Source organism: Oncorhynchus kisutch, linkage group LG26 (genome assembly GCF_002021735.2).
Source record: "Oncorhynchus kisutch isolate 150728-3 linkage group LG26, Okis_V2, whole genome shotgun sequence".
NCBI lineage: Eukaryota > Metazoa > Chordata > Actinopteri > Salmoniformes > Salmonidae > Oncorhynchus > Oncorhynchus kisutch.
In genome coordinates, this window is record NC_034199.2 from 11884252 (window position 1) to 11901195 (window position 16944).

At 48.5% G+C, this 16944-nt stretch overlaps 1 protein-coding gene across 1 annotated transcript in view; it reads right to left on the bottom strand.

Annotated features, from left to right (window-relative positions):
- Positions 1–3244: 3244 nt before the first annotated feature.
- Positions 3245–16944, bottom strand: part of LOC109871281 (coiled-coil domain-containing protein 148) — a 46899-nt gene continuing 33199 nt past the window's right edge. Inside the window, exons 11-15 of the mRNA XM_020462102.2 lie at positions 6660–6800; positions 5740–5858; positions 5066–5183; positions 4694–4837; positions 3245–3920 (exon numbers count right to left, since the gene is read on the bottom strand). Of these exons, the coding sequence (XP_020317691.1) occupies positions 3759–3920; positions 4694–4837; positions 5066–5183; positions 5740–5858; positions 6660–6800 (684 nt within the window). The 3' untranslated portion in view covers positions 3245–3758. The remainder of the gene's footprint in view (positions 3921–4693; positions 4838–5065; positions 5184–5739; positions 5859–6659; positions 6801–16944) is intronic.

The window sequence follows — 16944 nt, forward strand, 5'->3', positions numbered from 1 at the left end:
ACTGTGAAGCATGCTGGTGGAAACATCATGCTTTGGGGCTGTTTTTCTGCAAAGGGACCAGGACGACTGATCTGTGTAAAGGAAAGAATGAATGGGGCCATGTATCGTGAGATTTTGAGTGAAAACCTCCTTCCATCAGCAAGGGCATTGAAGATGAAACGTGGCTGGGTCTTTCAGCATGACAATGATCCCAAACACACCGCCCGGGCAACGAAGGAGTGGCGTCGTAAGAAGCATTTCAAGGTCCTGGAGTGGCCTAGCCAGTCTCCAGATCTCAACCCCATAGAAAATCTTTGGAGGGAGTTGAATGTCCGTGTTGCCCAGCAACAGCCCCAAAACATCACTGCTCTAGAGGAGATCTGCATAGAGGAATGGACCAAAATACCAGCAACAGTGTGTGAAAACCTTGTGAAGACTGACAGAAAATGTTTGACCTCTGTCATTGCCATCAAAGGGTATATAACAAAGTATTGAGATAAACTTCTGTTATTGACCAAATACTTATTTTCCACCATCATTTGCAAATAAATTCATTAAAAATCCTACAATGTGATTTTCTGGATTTTTTCTCATTTTGTCTGTCATAGTTGAAGTGTACCTATGAGGAAAATTACAGGCCTCATCTTTTTAAGTGGGAGAACTTGCACAATTGGTGGCTGACTAAATACTTTTTTGCCCCACTGTACATACATGCATACATACATACATACTTAAAGTGAAATGCTTACTTACAAGCCCTTAACCAACAATGCAATTTTAAGAAAAAAAAAGTGTTAGGTAAAAAATAGTTAAGAAATCAAAATAATTAAAGAGCAGCAGTAAAATAACTGTAGCGAGACTATATCCAGGGGGTACCGGTACAGAGTCAATGGGCAGGGCACAGGTTAGTCGAGGTAATTGAGTTAAAGTGACTATGCATAGATAATAACCAGAGTAGCTGCAGCGTAAAAGAGGGGTGGGGGGACAATGCAAATAGTCCAGTAGCCATTTGATTAGCTGTTCAGGAGTATTATGACTTGGGGGAAGAAGCTGTTATGAATCCTTTTGGACCTAGACTTGGCGCTCCGGTACCGCTTGCCACGTGGTAGCAGAGAGAACAGACTATGAATAGGGTGGCTGGAGTCTTCGACCATTTTTAGGACCTTTGTCTGACACCGCCTGGTATAGAGGTCCTGGATGGCAGGAAGCTTGACCTCAGTGATGTACTGGGCCGTACGCACTAACCTCTGTAGTGACAGAGGCCGAGCAGTTGCCATACCAGGCGGTGATTCAACCGTTCAGGATGCTCTTGATGGTGCAGCTGTAGAACATTTTGAGGATCTGAGGACCCATGCCAAATATGTTCAATCTCCTGAGGGGGAATAGGTTTTGTCATGCCCTCTTCATGACTGTCTTGGTGTGCTTGGACCATGATAGTTTGTTGCTGATGTGGACACCAAGCAACTTGAAGCTCTCAACCTGCTCCATTACAGCCCTGTCGATGAGAATGGGGGCCTGCTCGGTCCTCCTTTTCCTGTAGTCCACAATCATCTCCTTTGTCTTGATCACGTTGAGGGAGAGGTTGTTATCTGTCTCTCCCTATAGGCTGTTTCATCGTTGTCGGTGATAAGGCCTACCACTCATCGGCAAACTTAATGATGGAGTCGTGCAGTCATGGATGAACAAGGAGTACAGGAAGGGACTGAGCACGCACCCCTGAGGTGCCCCCATGTTGAGGATCAGCGTGGCAGATGTGTTGTTACCTACCCTTACCACCTGGGGGCGGCCTGTCAGGAAGTCCACAATCCAGTTGCAGAGGGAGGTGTTTAGTCCCAAGGTCCTTAGCTTAGTGATGAGCTTTGTGAGCACTATGGTGTTGAACTCTGAGCTGTAGTGAATGAATCGCATTCTCACGTAGGTGTTCCTTTTGTCCAAGTGTGAAAGGGCAGTGTGGAGTGCAATAGACATTGCATCATCTGTGGATCTGTTAGGGTGGTATGCAAATTGGAGTGGGTCTAGTGTTTCTGGTATAATGGTGTTGATGTGAGCCATGACCAGCCTTTCAAAGCACTTCATGGCTACAGACGTGAGTGCTACGAGTCGGTAGTCATTTAGGCAGGTTACCTTAGAGTTCTTGGGCACAGGGACTATGGTGGTCTGCTTGAAACATGTTGGTATTACAGACTCAGTTGAAAATGGTTGAAAATGTCAGTGAAGACACTTGCCAGTGGGTCAGCGCATGCTCGGAGTACACGTCCTGGTAATCCATCTGGTCCTGCGGCCTTCTGAATGTTGACCTGTTTAAAGGTTTTACTCACATCGGCTATGGAGAGCGTGATCACACAGTCGTCCGGAACAGCTGATGCTCTCATGCATGCTTCAGTGTTGCTTGCCTCGAAGCGAGCATAGAAGTAATTTAGCTAATCTGGTAGGCCTGTGTCAATGGGCAGCTCTCGGCTGTGCTTCCCTTTGTAGTCTGTAATAGTTTACAAGCCCTGCCACATCCGACGAGCATCTGAGCCAGTGTAGTACGATTCAGTCTTAGTCCTGTATTAACACTTTGACTGTTTGATGGTTTGTCTGAGGGCATAGTGGGATTTCTTATAAACGTCTGGGTTATATCCCGCTCCTTGAAAGTAGCTCCACCCTTTAGCTCAGTGTGGATGTTGCCTGTAATCCATGGATTCTGGTTGGGGTATGTACGTCCAGTCACTGTGGGCACGACATCATCGATGCACTTATTGATGAAGCCAGTGACTGATGTGGTGTCCTCCTCAATGCCATCGAAAGCATCCCAGAACATATTCCAGTCTGTGCTATTAAAACAGTCCTGTAGCTTAGCATCTGCATCATCTGACCACTTCTTTATTGACCGAGTCACTGGTGCTTCCTGCTTTAGTTTTGGCTTGTATCCAGAAATCAGGAGGATAGAATTAAGGTCAGATTTGTCAAATGGAGGGCGAGGGAGAGCTTTGGGTGGTGGACCATTCTTGATACACACGGGAAACTGTTGAGTGTGAAAAGCCCAGCAGCATTGCAGTTCTTGACACAAATCGGTGCGCCTGGCACCTACTACCATACCCCGTTCAAAGGTACTTAATGCTTTTGTCTGGCCCATTCAGCCTCTAAATAGCACACATACACAATCCATGTCTCAATTATCTCAAGGCTTAAAAATCCTTCTTTAACCTGTCTCTTCCCCTTCATCTACACCGATTGAAGTGGATTTAACAAGTGACATCAATAAGGGATCATAGCTTTCACCTCGATTCACCTGGTCAGCCTGTGTCATGCAAAGAGCAGGTATTCCTAATGTTTGTACACTCAGTGTATGTTACAGAGTCAAATGAGCAACTACAGGTATATACAGCTAAATACCATTCATGACAGGTTTCTCATAATGACAGGCAGTTGTTATCTAACGTCACAGTGGCACGAAACGCAGACATTCTGTGTTAAATGAAGTATCAGATACTGACAGATAGCAAAGGGAGGCGTCTGAGGAATACTGCGAGGAATATGTTAGAAGTTGAGCCAACATGGTCTGTATTGACAATCACAGAAGTAGCCCAAAGAAGACACTCTGACAAATCTGTGGACAAATATCGCTTTAAAAAAAACATCTATATCACCTGTACCTGTAGCCAGTTTCCAAGATGTTTAAAAAAAACAATTCAACTTCACATCAATAAAAACATGCTCTGTCACTGGCCAGGGGAAATGTTATTTACATTATGACTTATTCGGGACACCTGGTTAGCAATTTTGATTGAATAGGACTAAACACTCTTTGTGGAAGACTTGAATCCTGTGGAGTCAGTGTCCCGTCGAGGTGGTCTGGGTGGCTGGACTACAGAGAGAACCTCCTTCGCATACAGTGTGTCGTGGAGTCCTGCTGCCCGGAGGGCCAGTTCAATCCTCACTCTCGGATCAGACACAATCTGGAAACCAACAGAGGAAATGATAATAGGGATCTGGTCAAAAGGAGTGCACTATATTGGGAATACGGTGCCATTTGGGACGCGCTGTTGTAAGGTCCAAAAGGCATAAAAGAAATAGATAAGGATGATACAGTCACACCCTTGTTCATACATTTTTATGATATTTTGCAATTCTAGTCAAACATGTTTTCATATGTTTCCAAACATTCCTCAGTTAAACCAAGGTAATTTAGTCATCGATCACGTTTTCAATTGGAGGAGATGAGGTAAGACACTGCAGGTAAAAAACAGTGTGCTTTCCTGTGGAGTCGTGACACAATGTACCAGACAGATGTACTGTATGTAACTTCACCCACAGGCCTCGAGGGGATTCTGTTTAAAGGTCTGTCTGCATGAGGGTAAGGTTTGTTTACCCAGGTCAAACATTATTGTGAAGGATTTTTCTGGGTTTTTGTATGTCCGTGAGTGAGGCAGTAAACACAAAATATTACATTGACACAAAAAGGAGGTTGGTGGGAGGAGCTATAGGAGGACGGGCTCATTGTAATGGCTGGAATGGAATCACCGGAACGGCATCAAACATAAACCACGTTTGACCACGTTCCATTCATTCCATTCCAGCCACAATGAGCCCGTCCTCCCACCACCCTCCTTGGACTGACACACGTTAACAACCTTGGGAGCTACTGGAGAGGGCGCAGTGGAGGAAAAGGCAGATTGACGTGTGTTGACTTGAGAGCAGAAAGTAAAGGACAGTGGCAGGCCAGACTCACCTGAGAGTCTGTGTACGTGTTGAGGTGATATAGGGGACGGTGCAACCGAAACTCCTCCTCTCCGCTCTGCTGCATTATCCGGCCTCTCCAGGCCTCCGTATCTCCCATCATCCTCTCTGGGTCTGGCTCTGCCACCACTGCCACCTTAACCGTGTGGGGGATGGAGAAATCACTTGGGAAAAACACCAATTTGATGAAAGCCTAGTCATTTACTTGTATTTCCCTATCCCACCAGTAAGTGGCAGTGAAGCCTCAAAACCAACGTGGAACAGCGGGGTCAAAAGCGGCCACAAATGTTCTCCTCCGTGCCATTTTAAATGTCAGATCCAATAAGGGAAGTGAATGGGAATAAATACTGATAAAGAGACGTACCTGATTTCTCAGGGCCTCCAGACGACTGTCTCTCTCCTCTTCCTCTTTTAGGTGCTGGAGCGCCTGCGCCTCCCTCTCCTGCCTCCGCTGCAGCAGCGCCTCCTCACGAAACTGCACCCTGAGGGCAGCAGGGTACAGAGAGAGGGGAGGGAGAGAAGTGGGCAAGGACTTCAGCCCTCAGCCCAGGCAACACCTATCTGTGGTGGCACAGCAGCCCTGCAGGCTGGGAGAGCGTTATGGGCTGCCAGAGAGCTGCTCCTCAGTCTCAGCAGCAGCTACAGTATCTCATGTCCTCAGTGCTCCTCACCCTGGCCTGACTATCTCAACCCTGTCTCTCTCTCTCTCGTTCTCCTAGCACTGTTTAAATGCCAGGGACTTGAAAGGGGGCTTGAATGCTAGAGAGGACCGTGGAACAATAGGAGTCTGAAAACTAAAAAGAAAACGGCAACTTATCGAATCATACCAGTGGTTCCTAAAATAAGATATTTCAAACTAATTCCTCAATTTGTCATGGAAAAACATATAAATGACTCCATAAATGATGCACCATTCGAAATAAAGGTGTTTTATGAGCACTGTCCAAATAAGCCATAGGGGCGAACAAAGAACTGTCTGTCAGCCAGGTGTTGGGCTCTCTCCTTGAGGCTAAGCTGCTGCCCATGGTGCATGCTTACCTTTCCTTATCTCTCTTAGCTTGCTCTGCCATGAATCTCCTCAGCTCTGTCAGTCTCTGCTGATCTCTCCTCTCCAGCTCCTCTCTCCTCCTCTGTTTCTCTGCATAGTACTGCTTCACCTAAGATATACAGGGAACGAACGTTCACAAAATAAACCAAAACGTTTACAGTAATGCCTGGAGCAAGCGAGTGAACACGAGGGAAACTTTAGTGTGATGTCATCGCGTCCTATTGATCGTGACGGTGTGAAATCAGATAAGAGTAAATCAAATGAATGAGACGATAGTTCATAGTCTGAGAGATGACTGTGTACAAGTATATGTAATCCATTTCAGCCTAAATGGCATCATTAATCAGAGATTCTCCCAGCTTTCCTGTGGTACTGTAGCAGGCCCCAAAGGAGGAGCGCAATCAAACAAGGCTGGCACCAATACACACCCTGGGGCGATACCAAGGGGCAATGAGGGTCAGGGACCACACACTTCTATATACACGCATGGCCACACACACACACACACACACACACACACACACACACACACACACACACACACACACACACACACACACACACACACACACACACACACACACACACACACACACACACACACACACACACACACAATCATACCTCATTAAGCTGAATACACAATTAATCAAGCTAATGAAAATCATCATGACACTTTTCCACTTTTCTGACAACCTTATAATAACATATACGGTAATATTATGTTACATATCCGTGGAGTTAAATCACTCAAATGAACTTGGGCCATGCCTACAGTATATTGGATACTAAGATGTTATTATATATTGCCATAGAATCTGAGGAGCAAAGACTCATTTCAAACATAATGTGACTGGGGGCAGTGCAATATGCTGGAGCTTGGCAGGTGTAAGGATTAGGGGGTCTTTACTTTTTCCTTCTGCAGTGACCTCATGGCCGAGTCTCTCTCCTGCTCCCTCCTCAGTCTGTCCTCCTTTTCCTCCTGCTGCCTGCCAGCAATGGCTGCCTCCAATCTGGCAACCTCTTCTTGATGGGCACGCCATTTCTGCAGCTGGACACACACACACACACACACACACACAGGCATGTAGGTTAGTGCCAATCAAAGGCTGCCTCTCTGGACCGAATCACGTTGCCAGATGCCCAGCTGGGTACCAGCCCCAGGGTCTGGTGGGAATGAAAAGGGAAAAGAGGTGTTGAAACAGCAGGACAGTACCGAGACACAGAAAACCCTGCTCCCACACTGTAATGTAGCTATTTATGCACTATCCTACTGACTTTTTTTTTGTTTTCTTTATTTTGTTTTGAATTTGACCCCTTTTTCTCCCCAATTTCGTGTTATCCAACTGTTGTAGTAGCTACTATCTTGTCTCATCGCTACAACTCCCGTACGGGCTCGGGAGAGACGAAGGTTGAAATTCATGCGTCCTCCGATACACAACCTAACCAAGCCGCACTGCTTCTTAACACAGCGTGCATCCAACCCGGAAGCCAGCCGCACCAATGTGTCGGGGGAAACACCCTGCACCTGGCACTACGCCCGGCCCGCCACAGGAGTCGCTGGTGCGCGATGAGACAAGGACATCCCTACCGACCAAACCCTCCCTAACCCGGACGACGCTAGGCCAATTGTGCGTCGCCCCACGGACCTCCCAGTCGCGACCGGTTACGACAGAGCCTGGGCGCGAACCCAGGGACTCTGATGGCACAGCTGGCGCTGCAGTACAGCACCCTTAACCACTGCGCCACCCGGGAGGCCCCCACAACACTTACTTAACCAACAACATGTTGCTATAAGCCATTGTCTCACAGCTACACACACTCCAACACATACCACCCACCCATTCAGACCTGTGTAAACACACACGCTCCACATATGCAATCAGACTCAGTGGAAGTGCGAGCACACACACATGTGCATGCACACACACACACACACAAACACACGCACACACACAAGCACACACACAACAATAGTTGAGGAGTAAGTGACAGGTTGGTTATGCATCAGGGTCCCTGTGGCACGGTGTGCACTGAAGTGTTGCAATCCAAACAGGCAGACAGATTTACAGATCCATCAACACAGAGCTTAGGAACCCCCTAAAGAGAGCCAAGCATTATTAACACAGTCTATCACACATTAGCACCAGCATCATCATCAATCCAATCAGCCTGCCTGTCTGCCTGCCAGCCTGCCTAAGAGGAACCAACAACTGGCTGCTGTCTGTTTGTTTGGGGGAAGCTTAGAGGAAAGACCCTGCCCTGCCTTAATCAAATGACATCGTGGTTTGTCTCAAATGGCACCCTATTCAATTTAGTGCACTGCTTTTGAGTAGTGCACTATAGAGGATGACAAAGCAAGAAAACGTGTTTCACTGTACTACTGCACGTGACAATAAAATGTGTAACTTGGAATAGGGTGCCATTTGGTACGTAGACTTGGGGATGGAAAGATCTGGAGGTTTATGCTTACATTAAGGCCTCTTGTGGGTTTAATAGAATAGTTATTAGTTATGATGCAAGACAGAGGCTCAACCTCTTAGAAGGTCTGCCCTTAGAGGAAGCATCAGCTGTATTTCTCATCAACCACTCACTGTACATAACTTTTTGACTCAACTTTATTGTCACTCAAATTTGAGATAAAATATAAGATAATGGCTGTGGGGAAATGTTGGTTGCGGCTCTGTGCATACATAGAAACACGTAATAAAACATAGACAAGGACATACACAGACTATAAATACAGGTAGAAAAAGTGCATGAGCAATCAATGACTCATCTGTGCACTAAACACATCAGTACACTCTGTCAACTACAACATCAACTGAAGGCCAACCCGCGGCTCCAACTTGTGGTTTCATACATCCAGGAGCCTCACTACCACTGGAACTTCAAGGTTGAAACTCAGATTGCCTGTAGATCAGAAATGTGGTCATTTGTCTCTCAGTCTCCAATTTGCCAGGATAGTGTCTAGTCATCCTTGCTGTGGTGAGAGGGAGAGACAGAGAGAGAGAGAGAGAGAGAGGGAGAGAGAGGAAGTGAGTGAGAGAGAGAAAGAGAGAGAGAGGAAGTGAGTGAGAGAGAGAGAGAGAGAGAGAGAGAGGAAGTGAGTGAGAGAGAGAGAGAGAGAGAGAGAGAGGAAGTGAGTGAGAGAGAGAGAGAGAGAGAGAGAGAGAGAGAAAACGAGGGAGAGAGAAAGAGAGAGAGAAAACGAGGGAGAGAGAGAGAGATAGAGAGAGGAAGTGAGTGAGAGAGAGAGAGAGAGAGAGAGAGAGAGAGAGAGAGAGAGAGAGAGAGAAATGAGAAAGTGAGTGAAAGATAGAGATACAGAGAGAGAGAGATAAATAGAGTGGAAAAGTGAGTGAGAGGGAGAGAAAGTGAGTGAGAGAGAGAGAGAGAGAGAGAAAACGAGGGAGAGAGAGAGAGAGAAAACGAGGGGGAGAGAGAGATAGAGAAAATGAGGGAGAGAGAGAGAGAGAGATAGAGAGAGGAAGTGAGTGAGAGAGAGAGAGAGAGAGAGAGAGAGAGAGAGAGAGAGAGAGAGAGAGAGAGAGAGAGATACAGAGAGAGAGAGATAAATAGAGTGGAAAAGTGAGTGAGAGGGAGAGAAAGTGAGTGAGAGAGAGAGGGAAAAGTGAACGAAACCAGAGAGGGAGAAAGAGACCAGAGAGAGACCTTAAATTTTATGTTATTGAGCAGCCTGTGGATAGGAGGCTGGTGGGAGAAGCTATAGGAGCACGGGCTCATTGTAATTGCTGGAATGGAATAAATGGAATAGAATCAAACACATCACACATCCGGTAGTGCCGGAAGATGTGGGTAAATAGATTCTTTGCAGTCTGTAGGGCCGTAGGGAGACTAGGCAATGGGAGGAGACGGCAGGACTTAGAGAACCGATCCACAATGACCAGAATGGTAGTGTTCCCCTGAGACGGGGGAAGATCAGTAAGAAAGTCCACCGACAGATGAGACCAGGGACGTTGTGGAACCGGGAGGGGCTGTAGTTTCCCTCTAGGCAGGTGCCTAGTAGCCTTACTCTGGGCGCACACCGAACAGGAGGAGACATAGAGCCTCACGTCCTTGGCTAAGGTGGGCCACCAGTATTTCCCCCTAAGACCACGCACTGTCCTCGCAATCCCCGGATGACCTGAAAAGGGTAGTGTGTGAACCCACCGAATCAATTGATCACGGACACCAAGCGGCACGTACCTGAGACCGGTAGGACACAGTGAAGGTGCAGGTTCCAACCGCAATGCCCGCTCAATGTCCGCGTCCACCTCCCATACCCCCGGAGCCACCAGCCTAGAAGCTGGAAGGATGGGAGTAGGATCGATGGACCGGTCCTCAGTGTCATAGAGACGGGACAGCGCGTCGGCCTTAGTGTTGAGGGAACCTGGTCTATAAGAGATCGTAAATCTGAATCGGGTAAAGAACATGGCACACCTAGCTTGACGAGGATTCAGTCTCCTCGCCGCCCGGATATACTCGAGATTGCGGTGGTCAGTCCAGATGAGGAAAGGGTGCTTAGCCCCCTCAAGCCAGTGTCTCCACACCTTCAGGGCTTTTACCATAGCTAACAACTCCCGGTCCCCCACATTATAGTCCCGCACCGCCCAGCCTCTTCGAAAAGAAAGCGCAGGGGCGGAGCTTCGGTGGTGTGCCCGAGCGCTGTGACAGCACAGCTCCAACCCCAGCCTCGGACGCATCCACCTCCACTATGAACACTAACAAGGGGTCTAGATGCGCCAACACGGGCGCGTCAGTAAGCAGCGCCTTCAACCGGTTGAAAGCTCCGTCCGCCTCGGCCGACCACCGTAAACGCACCGGCCCCCCCTTCAGCAGTGAGGTAATAGGATCTGCCACTTGGCCAAAACCCTGGATAAACCTCCGGTAGTAATTGGTAAACCCTAAAAACCGCTGCACCTCCTTTACCGTGGTCGGAGTCGGCCAATTATGCACGGTGTTAACGCGGTCACACACCATCACTACCCCCGAGGTGGAAATGTGATAACCCAGGAAGGAAACGGCTCATTTGGAGAACACACATTTCTCAGCCTTGACGTATAGGTCATGCTCCAGCCGTCGCCCAAGTACCTTGCGCACCATAGAGACATGCGTGTGGCGGAATAGATCAAGATGTCATCAATGTACACCACCACACCCTGCCCGTGCAGGTCCCTGAGAATCTCATCTACAAAGGATTGAAAGACGGCTGGAGCCTTCTTTAACCCATACGGCATGACGAGGTACTCATAGTGGCCTGATGTGGTCCTAAACGTGGTTTTCCACTCGTCTCCATCCCGAATACACACCAGATTATACGCGCTCCTGAGGTCCAGTTTCGTGAAAAAACGCGCTCCGTGGAATGATTCCACCGCCGTAGCGATGAGAGGTAGCGGATAACTAAATCCCACTGTGATCGAATTTAGACCTCGATAATCAATGCACGGACACAGTCCTCCCTCCTTTTTTTCACAAAAAAGAAACTCGAGGAGACGGTGACATGGAGGGAATGTACCCCTGTCTCAGAGATTCTGTGATATATGTCTCCATAGCCAACGTCTCCTCCTGTGACAATGGGTACACGTGACTCCTGGGAAGTGCAGCGTTCTCCTGGAGGTTTATCACGCAATCCCTCGTCGATGGGGTGGTAATTTGGTCGCCCCAACCTACGGGCGTGCCCGTAGCATATAACTCACAGCTGCGCATGAATCGACTAGCGCCTTATGCTGGAGAGAGGGACCAACAGGGAGCTCTGAGTGAGTTTGGTGCCTTCTCACCTGGGGTGGCCGAGAAGTGTTCCGCCTGCCATCTCGACTCCCAGACGGACTCCTCCAGCACCGGTCCGAAGTGTGTCCTCTCCGCCCGCAGTAGGTGCAGGAGGAGCCTCCTCCTCCAGTCCCCCTTGATGCAGCTCCTCCCAACTCCATCGGCGTTGGAGCAGGAGGGCTGGGAGGTGGAATTGACAGGACAACCTCTGAACGCCCGCGGACAGCTAGCAGGTTGTCCAGCCGGATCGAACAAGTCTATGAGCTCATTGAGGGAGAGTGTGGTGTCACGACAAGCTATCTCCCTGCGGACGTCCTCCCGGAGGCTACACCGGTAGTGGTCCATCAGGATCCTGTCATTCCACCCCGCACCAGCGGCCAAGGTCCGGAACTCCAAGGTGAAGTCTTGCGTGCTCCTCGTCTCCTGTCTTAGGTGAAACAATCGCTCACCTACCGCTCGGCCCTCAGGAGGGTGGTCGAACACGGCCTGAAAACTGCGGGTGAACTCCGGGTAGTGGTCCCGAGCAGAGTCTGGGCCGTTCCAGACAGCGTTGGCCCATTCCAGGGCTCTACCCGTCAAGCAGGAGACGAGGAGGCTCACACTCTCTTCACCCGAGGGAGTCGGACAAACGGTGGCCAGGTAGAGCTCAAGCTGGAGCAAAAATCCCTGGCACCCAGCCGCCGCTCCATCCTACTCCCTTGGGGGCTCGAGACGCAACGCGCTGGGACCGGATGCCGCCAGAGGAGGAGTGGGTTGCGTCGTCTGTGGGGGAGCTGGGGTGGATGTCGGGAGACCACTCCTTTCCCATCGCTCCGTCCTCTCCATCATCAGGTCCATCGCCGAACCGATCCGATGGAGGACGGCTGTGTGATGGAGGACGCGCTCCTCCATCGATGGAAGAGGGCTGGTCGCTGCTCCTGCTGACTCCATAGATGGTGCGGGCTTCTGTTACAACTTCTAGAAGTAGTGGGTGGAGGAGTCAGGCGCAGAGAGCAGGGTAGTTCGATACGTGGATATTTATTGCCAAACAACAGAGTGTCGGTCAATGCCACACACAAGGGAGCATAAAGACCCAGTCCAAACAAACAGAACGAAACTGTTCGGAAAATAGAATCCACAAACTATACACACACCAATAACAGAAAAACAAGCCCGCACAAAAGCCGGCGGTCCTATCGGGTTTAAATAGCCCAAAACAAAAACCCAAACAAGACACAGGTGAAACTAATCAGACAACACTAAATGAAACAGAAAAGGGGATCGGTGGCAGCTAGTAGGCCGGCAACGACGACCGCCGAGCGCTGCCCGAACAGGAAGAGGCACCATCTTTGGCGTGATTCGTGACAACGACACTCAGATGTGTCCTATTTACCCATTATGATTTCCCTGTTAAAAGAGGTGTGTTTTCTGTTGTCCTTTGCTGAAGCTTGAATTATGTGCCATGTGCGTTTGTCTCCTGAGTGAGTTTATGAGACTTAGTGTTTGTTGTTGTCCCAGGTGGCCATCATACTGCTCCGGGAGGCCTAGACGACTTCCTGATCTTCTCCAAGACCCTTCCGGAACACATCCTGCATGCCCGCCAAGTCCTGAGACTCCTGCTGCAGAGTCAACTATACCTCAAGATTGAGAAGTGTGAGTTCCATGTTTTCCAAGTCTCTTTCCTGGGCCACATGATCTCTTCCGCCAGCATCCAAATGGACCCTGTAAAGGTTAGGGCGGTCACTGACTGGCTCCATCCCGCCTCACTCAAACAAGTCCAGCGGTTCCTTGGGTTTGCCAATTTTTACAGACGTTTTATATGGAACTTTGGTGCTGTAGCAGCGCTTCTTACGACCCTAACTCTCAAGTCCCAGACCCATTTTGGCTGGACCCTCGAGGCTGACAGGGCATTCATGGAGATCAAGGGGAGTTTCACCTCCGAATCCATCCTCGTTCATCCTGATCCTACTCGTCCCTTTGTGGTAGAGGTGGACGCCTCGGACACCGGAGCAGGGGCGGTCCTTTTACAGCGGAACGAGGGGGACAAGAGAATGCACACGTGCCTTTCTTTCCAAGCGGTTTTCGCCAGTGGAACGCAAGTACGATGTAGGCAACCCGGGAGCTCTTGGCAGTCAAGTGGGCCCTTGAGGGGTGGAAACACTGGTTAGAGGGGGCACCTCATTATTTTGTGATCTGGATGGACCATAAGAACTTGGTCTCCATTCAAGAAGCCAGGAGGTTGAACGTTCGCCAGGCTAGGTGGAATCTGTTTTTTAACAGATTCAACTTCACTCTAGCCTATTGCCCGGGATCCAAGAATCAGAAAGCAGATGCCCTGGCCCTCCAACACGATGTCTCTAACGAGGAGAGGGAGTCCGAGCCCATCATCCCCAGCTCCCGCATTGTGGCTCCCGTGTTATGGAGTATAGAGACCACGGTACGACAAGCCCAGACCAGAGAACCTGACCCCAGCGGGTGTCCCACTAACAGACTTTATGTTCCGCAATCGGCCCGCTCTCGAGTACTACAATGGGGACACTCCTCTGAATTAACTGAGAATCCAGGGGTTAATCGGACCACTGGAGTTCCTGAGGCAGAAATTCTGGTGGTCCAACATGATTGAGGACGTGAGCAAGTCGTCACGACAGCGACCAGCTGGGATGCTCCAACTAGTCGGCCCTGGTCCCACCTGTCTTCGTGAGTCGGTGAGTCTCTCCTCTGGGTTCCACCCACAGTCGAATGGGCAAATGGAGCGGGCCAACCAGGAGCTGGAGAAGTTCCTCCGCTCTTTTGTCTCCACCCAGGCCAGCAACTGGAGCAAGTTCCTCGCCTGGGCAGAGTATGCTCCCAACACACTGCCGAACTCGCCGTTCGATTGTCAGTTCGAGTCCCCCCTGATCAAGAGGAGGACGTGCGGGGGGTGCCATCGGCCGAGGCGTTCATTTGACGATGTCGCCGCACCTGGATCAGAGTGCGATCACTCTTGCTCCGCTCATCTGCCCGAAACCAACACCAGGCAAACTGTCAACGAAGGCCTCTTTGGCTCCTCCAACCGGGTCAACGAGTGTGGCTGTCCCCTCATGATCTTCCCTCAAAGGTGGACTCGCGGGCCTCCCAGGTGGCGCAGTGGCCCCCTGGGCCAGTCTCTCGTCTCAAGCTGGTAAGGACCAGTCCCTTCTCTCCCCTCACACCTGCCCCTCTGCCCCCTCGACGTGTCGATGGTTGCCCGGCCTACACTGTCCGATGTCTGTTGGAGGCTCGTCGGGTCCGAAACACCCTCACTGGACTGGGAGGGCTACGGCCACGAGGAGCAGGCATGGGTGCCCGGGACATCCTGGATCCGGGACTTGTTCGGGACTTCAACCAACAACGTGGTGGTCGCCCTGGCTCCACGGCTGGAGCCACTCTTGGAAAATGGGGGGGATACTGTCATGGTTCCACCTGTCACCAGAAGGTGGAAAAGACTGCCCTAGAGACATGAACTTCTTGAGTGTAGGGGGCAGGATTTTAGTTTTTGGCTAAAAAACGTACCCATTTGAAACTGCCTATTTCTCAGGCCCAAAAACTAGAATATGCATATAATTGTCAGATTAGGATAGAAAACACTCTAAAGTTTCTAAAACTGTCAAAATATGTCTGTATAACAGAACTGATATTTCAGGCGAAAACCTGAGGAAAATCCAAGGAAGTGCTGTTTTTCCTGAAAGCTCTAAAGGGATATCAACCATATTCCCTTTCCTATGGCTTCCTCAAGGTGTCAACAGTCTTTAGACATAGAGCCAGAAAGATCACATCGCATCAGTGGATAGCTGGGTGTTCGCAGAGTTTTGCTTTTGCGCAACAGAGTGGGTTAGCCATTGTCTCTCGCTCTCCTATTGAAATAGCTACAGTCCCGGTTGATATATTATCGATTATATATTTTTAAAACAACCTGAGGATTGATTATAAAAAACTTTTGACATGTTTCTGTGCACATTACGGATACTATTTGGAATTTTTGTCTGCGATGTCGCGACCGCTCGAGCCTGTGGATTTCTGAACATAACGCGCTAAACAAATGGAGATATTTTGGATATAAAAATAATCTTTATGGAAGAAAAGGAACATTTATTGTGTAACCTGAAGTCTCGTGAGTGCAAACATCCGAAGATCATCAAAGGTAAGCGATTTAATTTATTGCTTTTCTGACTTTCGTGACCAATCTACTTGGCTGCTAGTGTTTGTAATATTTTGTCTACTGAGAGAGATGTTCTAACATAAACGCTTGTTATGCTTTCGCCGAAAAGCTGTATTGAAATCAGACACACTAGGTGAATTAAAAAACAAGCTAAACTGTGTTTTGCTATATTGCACTTGTGATTTCATGAAAATTAAAAAAAAATAGTAATTTAATTTGAATTCGGAGGGCTGCAATTCAGCGGATGTTGATGAAAATGATCCCGCTGACGGGATGGGTACGTCAAGAAGTTAACAACACTCAGGAGTGTCCTATTTACTAATTATGATTTCCCTGTTAAAATATGTGTGTTTTCTGTTGTCCTTTGCTGAAGCTTGAATTATGTGCCCTGTGCGTTTGTCTCCTGAGTGAGTTTGAGACTTGTGTTTGTTGTTCACAAGTGTTACTGTGATCCTTCCATGACTGTTTCTCAGTAATGTATTATGTTTGTCCTTAACCACTGATTCCTTGTCTGTTCCCTTCTCTGCACCTGGGTCCAACCTCACCATGTCACAAAGCCCGTCCTCCTAAAGCTCCGCTCACCAGCCTCCACTGATACACGAGTACTGGACCAAACTCTCATATGAAACTCTTAGAATATTAAGTAAAGTAAGCATTGTCCAAGCCAAAACAGGCCAATAGAGCAGGAGCCTATTTCCTGTTTCTGTAGCTTGATGTAGTACTGGTACACCCCCTGGAAAGGACACTACTCTGTCACAGAATATTATTAATATTATGCTGTTATTAATTACTGAGTTAGACAAAGAATTAGATATTCAAGGATTGCTGCACATTACTGTAAGTTCCTGTAAGAGCCAGAGTGCATAGATGTAGTCTCTCTCTGTCAACATATATTACGTGTTTTGAATTTGATATCTGTGTCGAAACATCTGTGTAAAGTCTACTGGTGATTCGAACCTACTGTTCAAAAAACACAATGTAGTAACTTCCATACATTCCAAAATAATACTTACAAATACACACTCAAAGACAATCTATTTTGTGTTGACTATTTCTCAATCTAGTAGGCTACTCTCACAGATACATTCTCTGTCTGCGTCTATCACAAATGGCACTCTATTCCCTCCATAATGCACAACCTTTCACCAGAGCCTACCCATTGGGCACACATTGTTTAAATCAACATGGTTTCCATGTCACTTGAATGAAATTACGTTGAACCAACATGGAATAGACGTTGTTTTGACATCTGTGCCCACTGACTATGGGC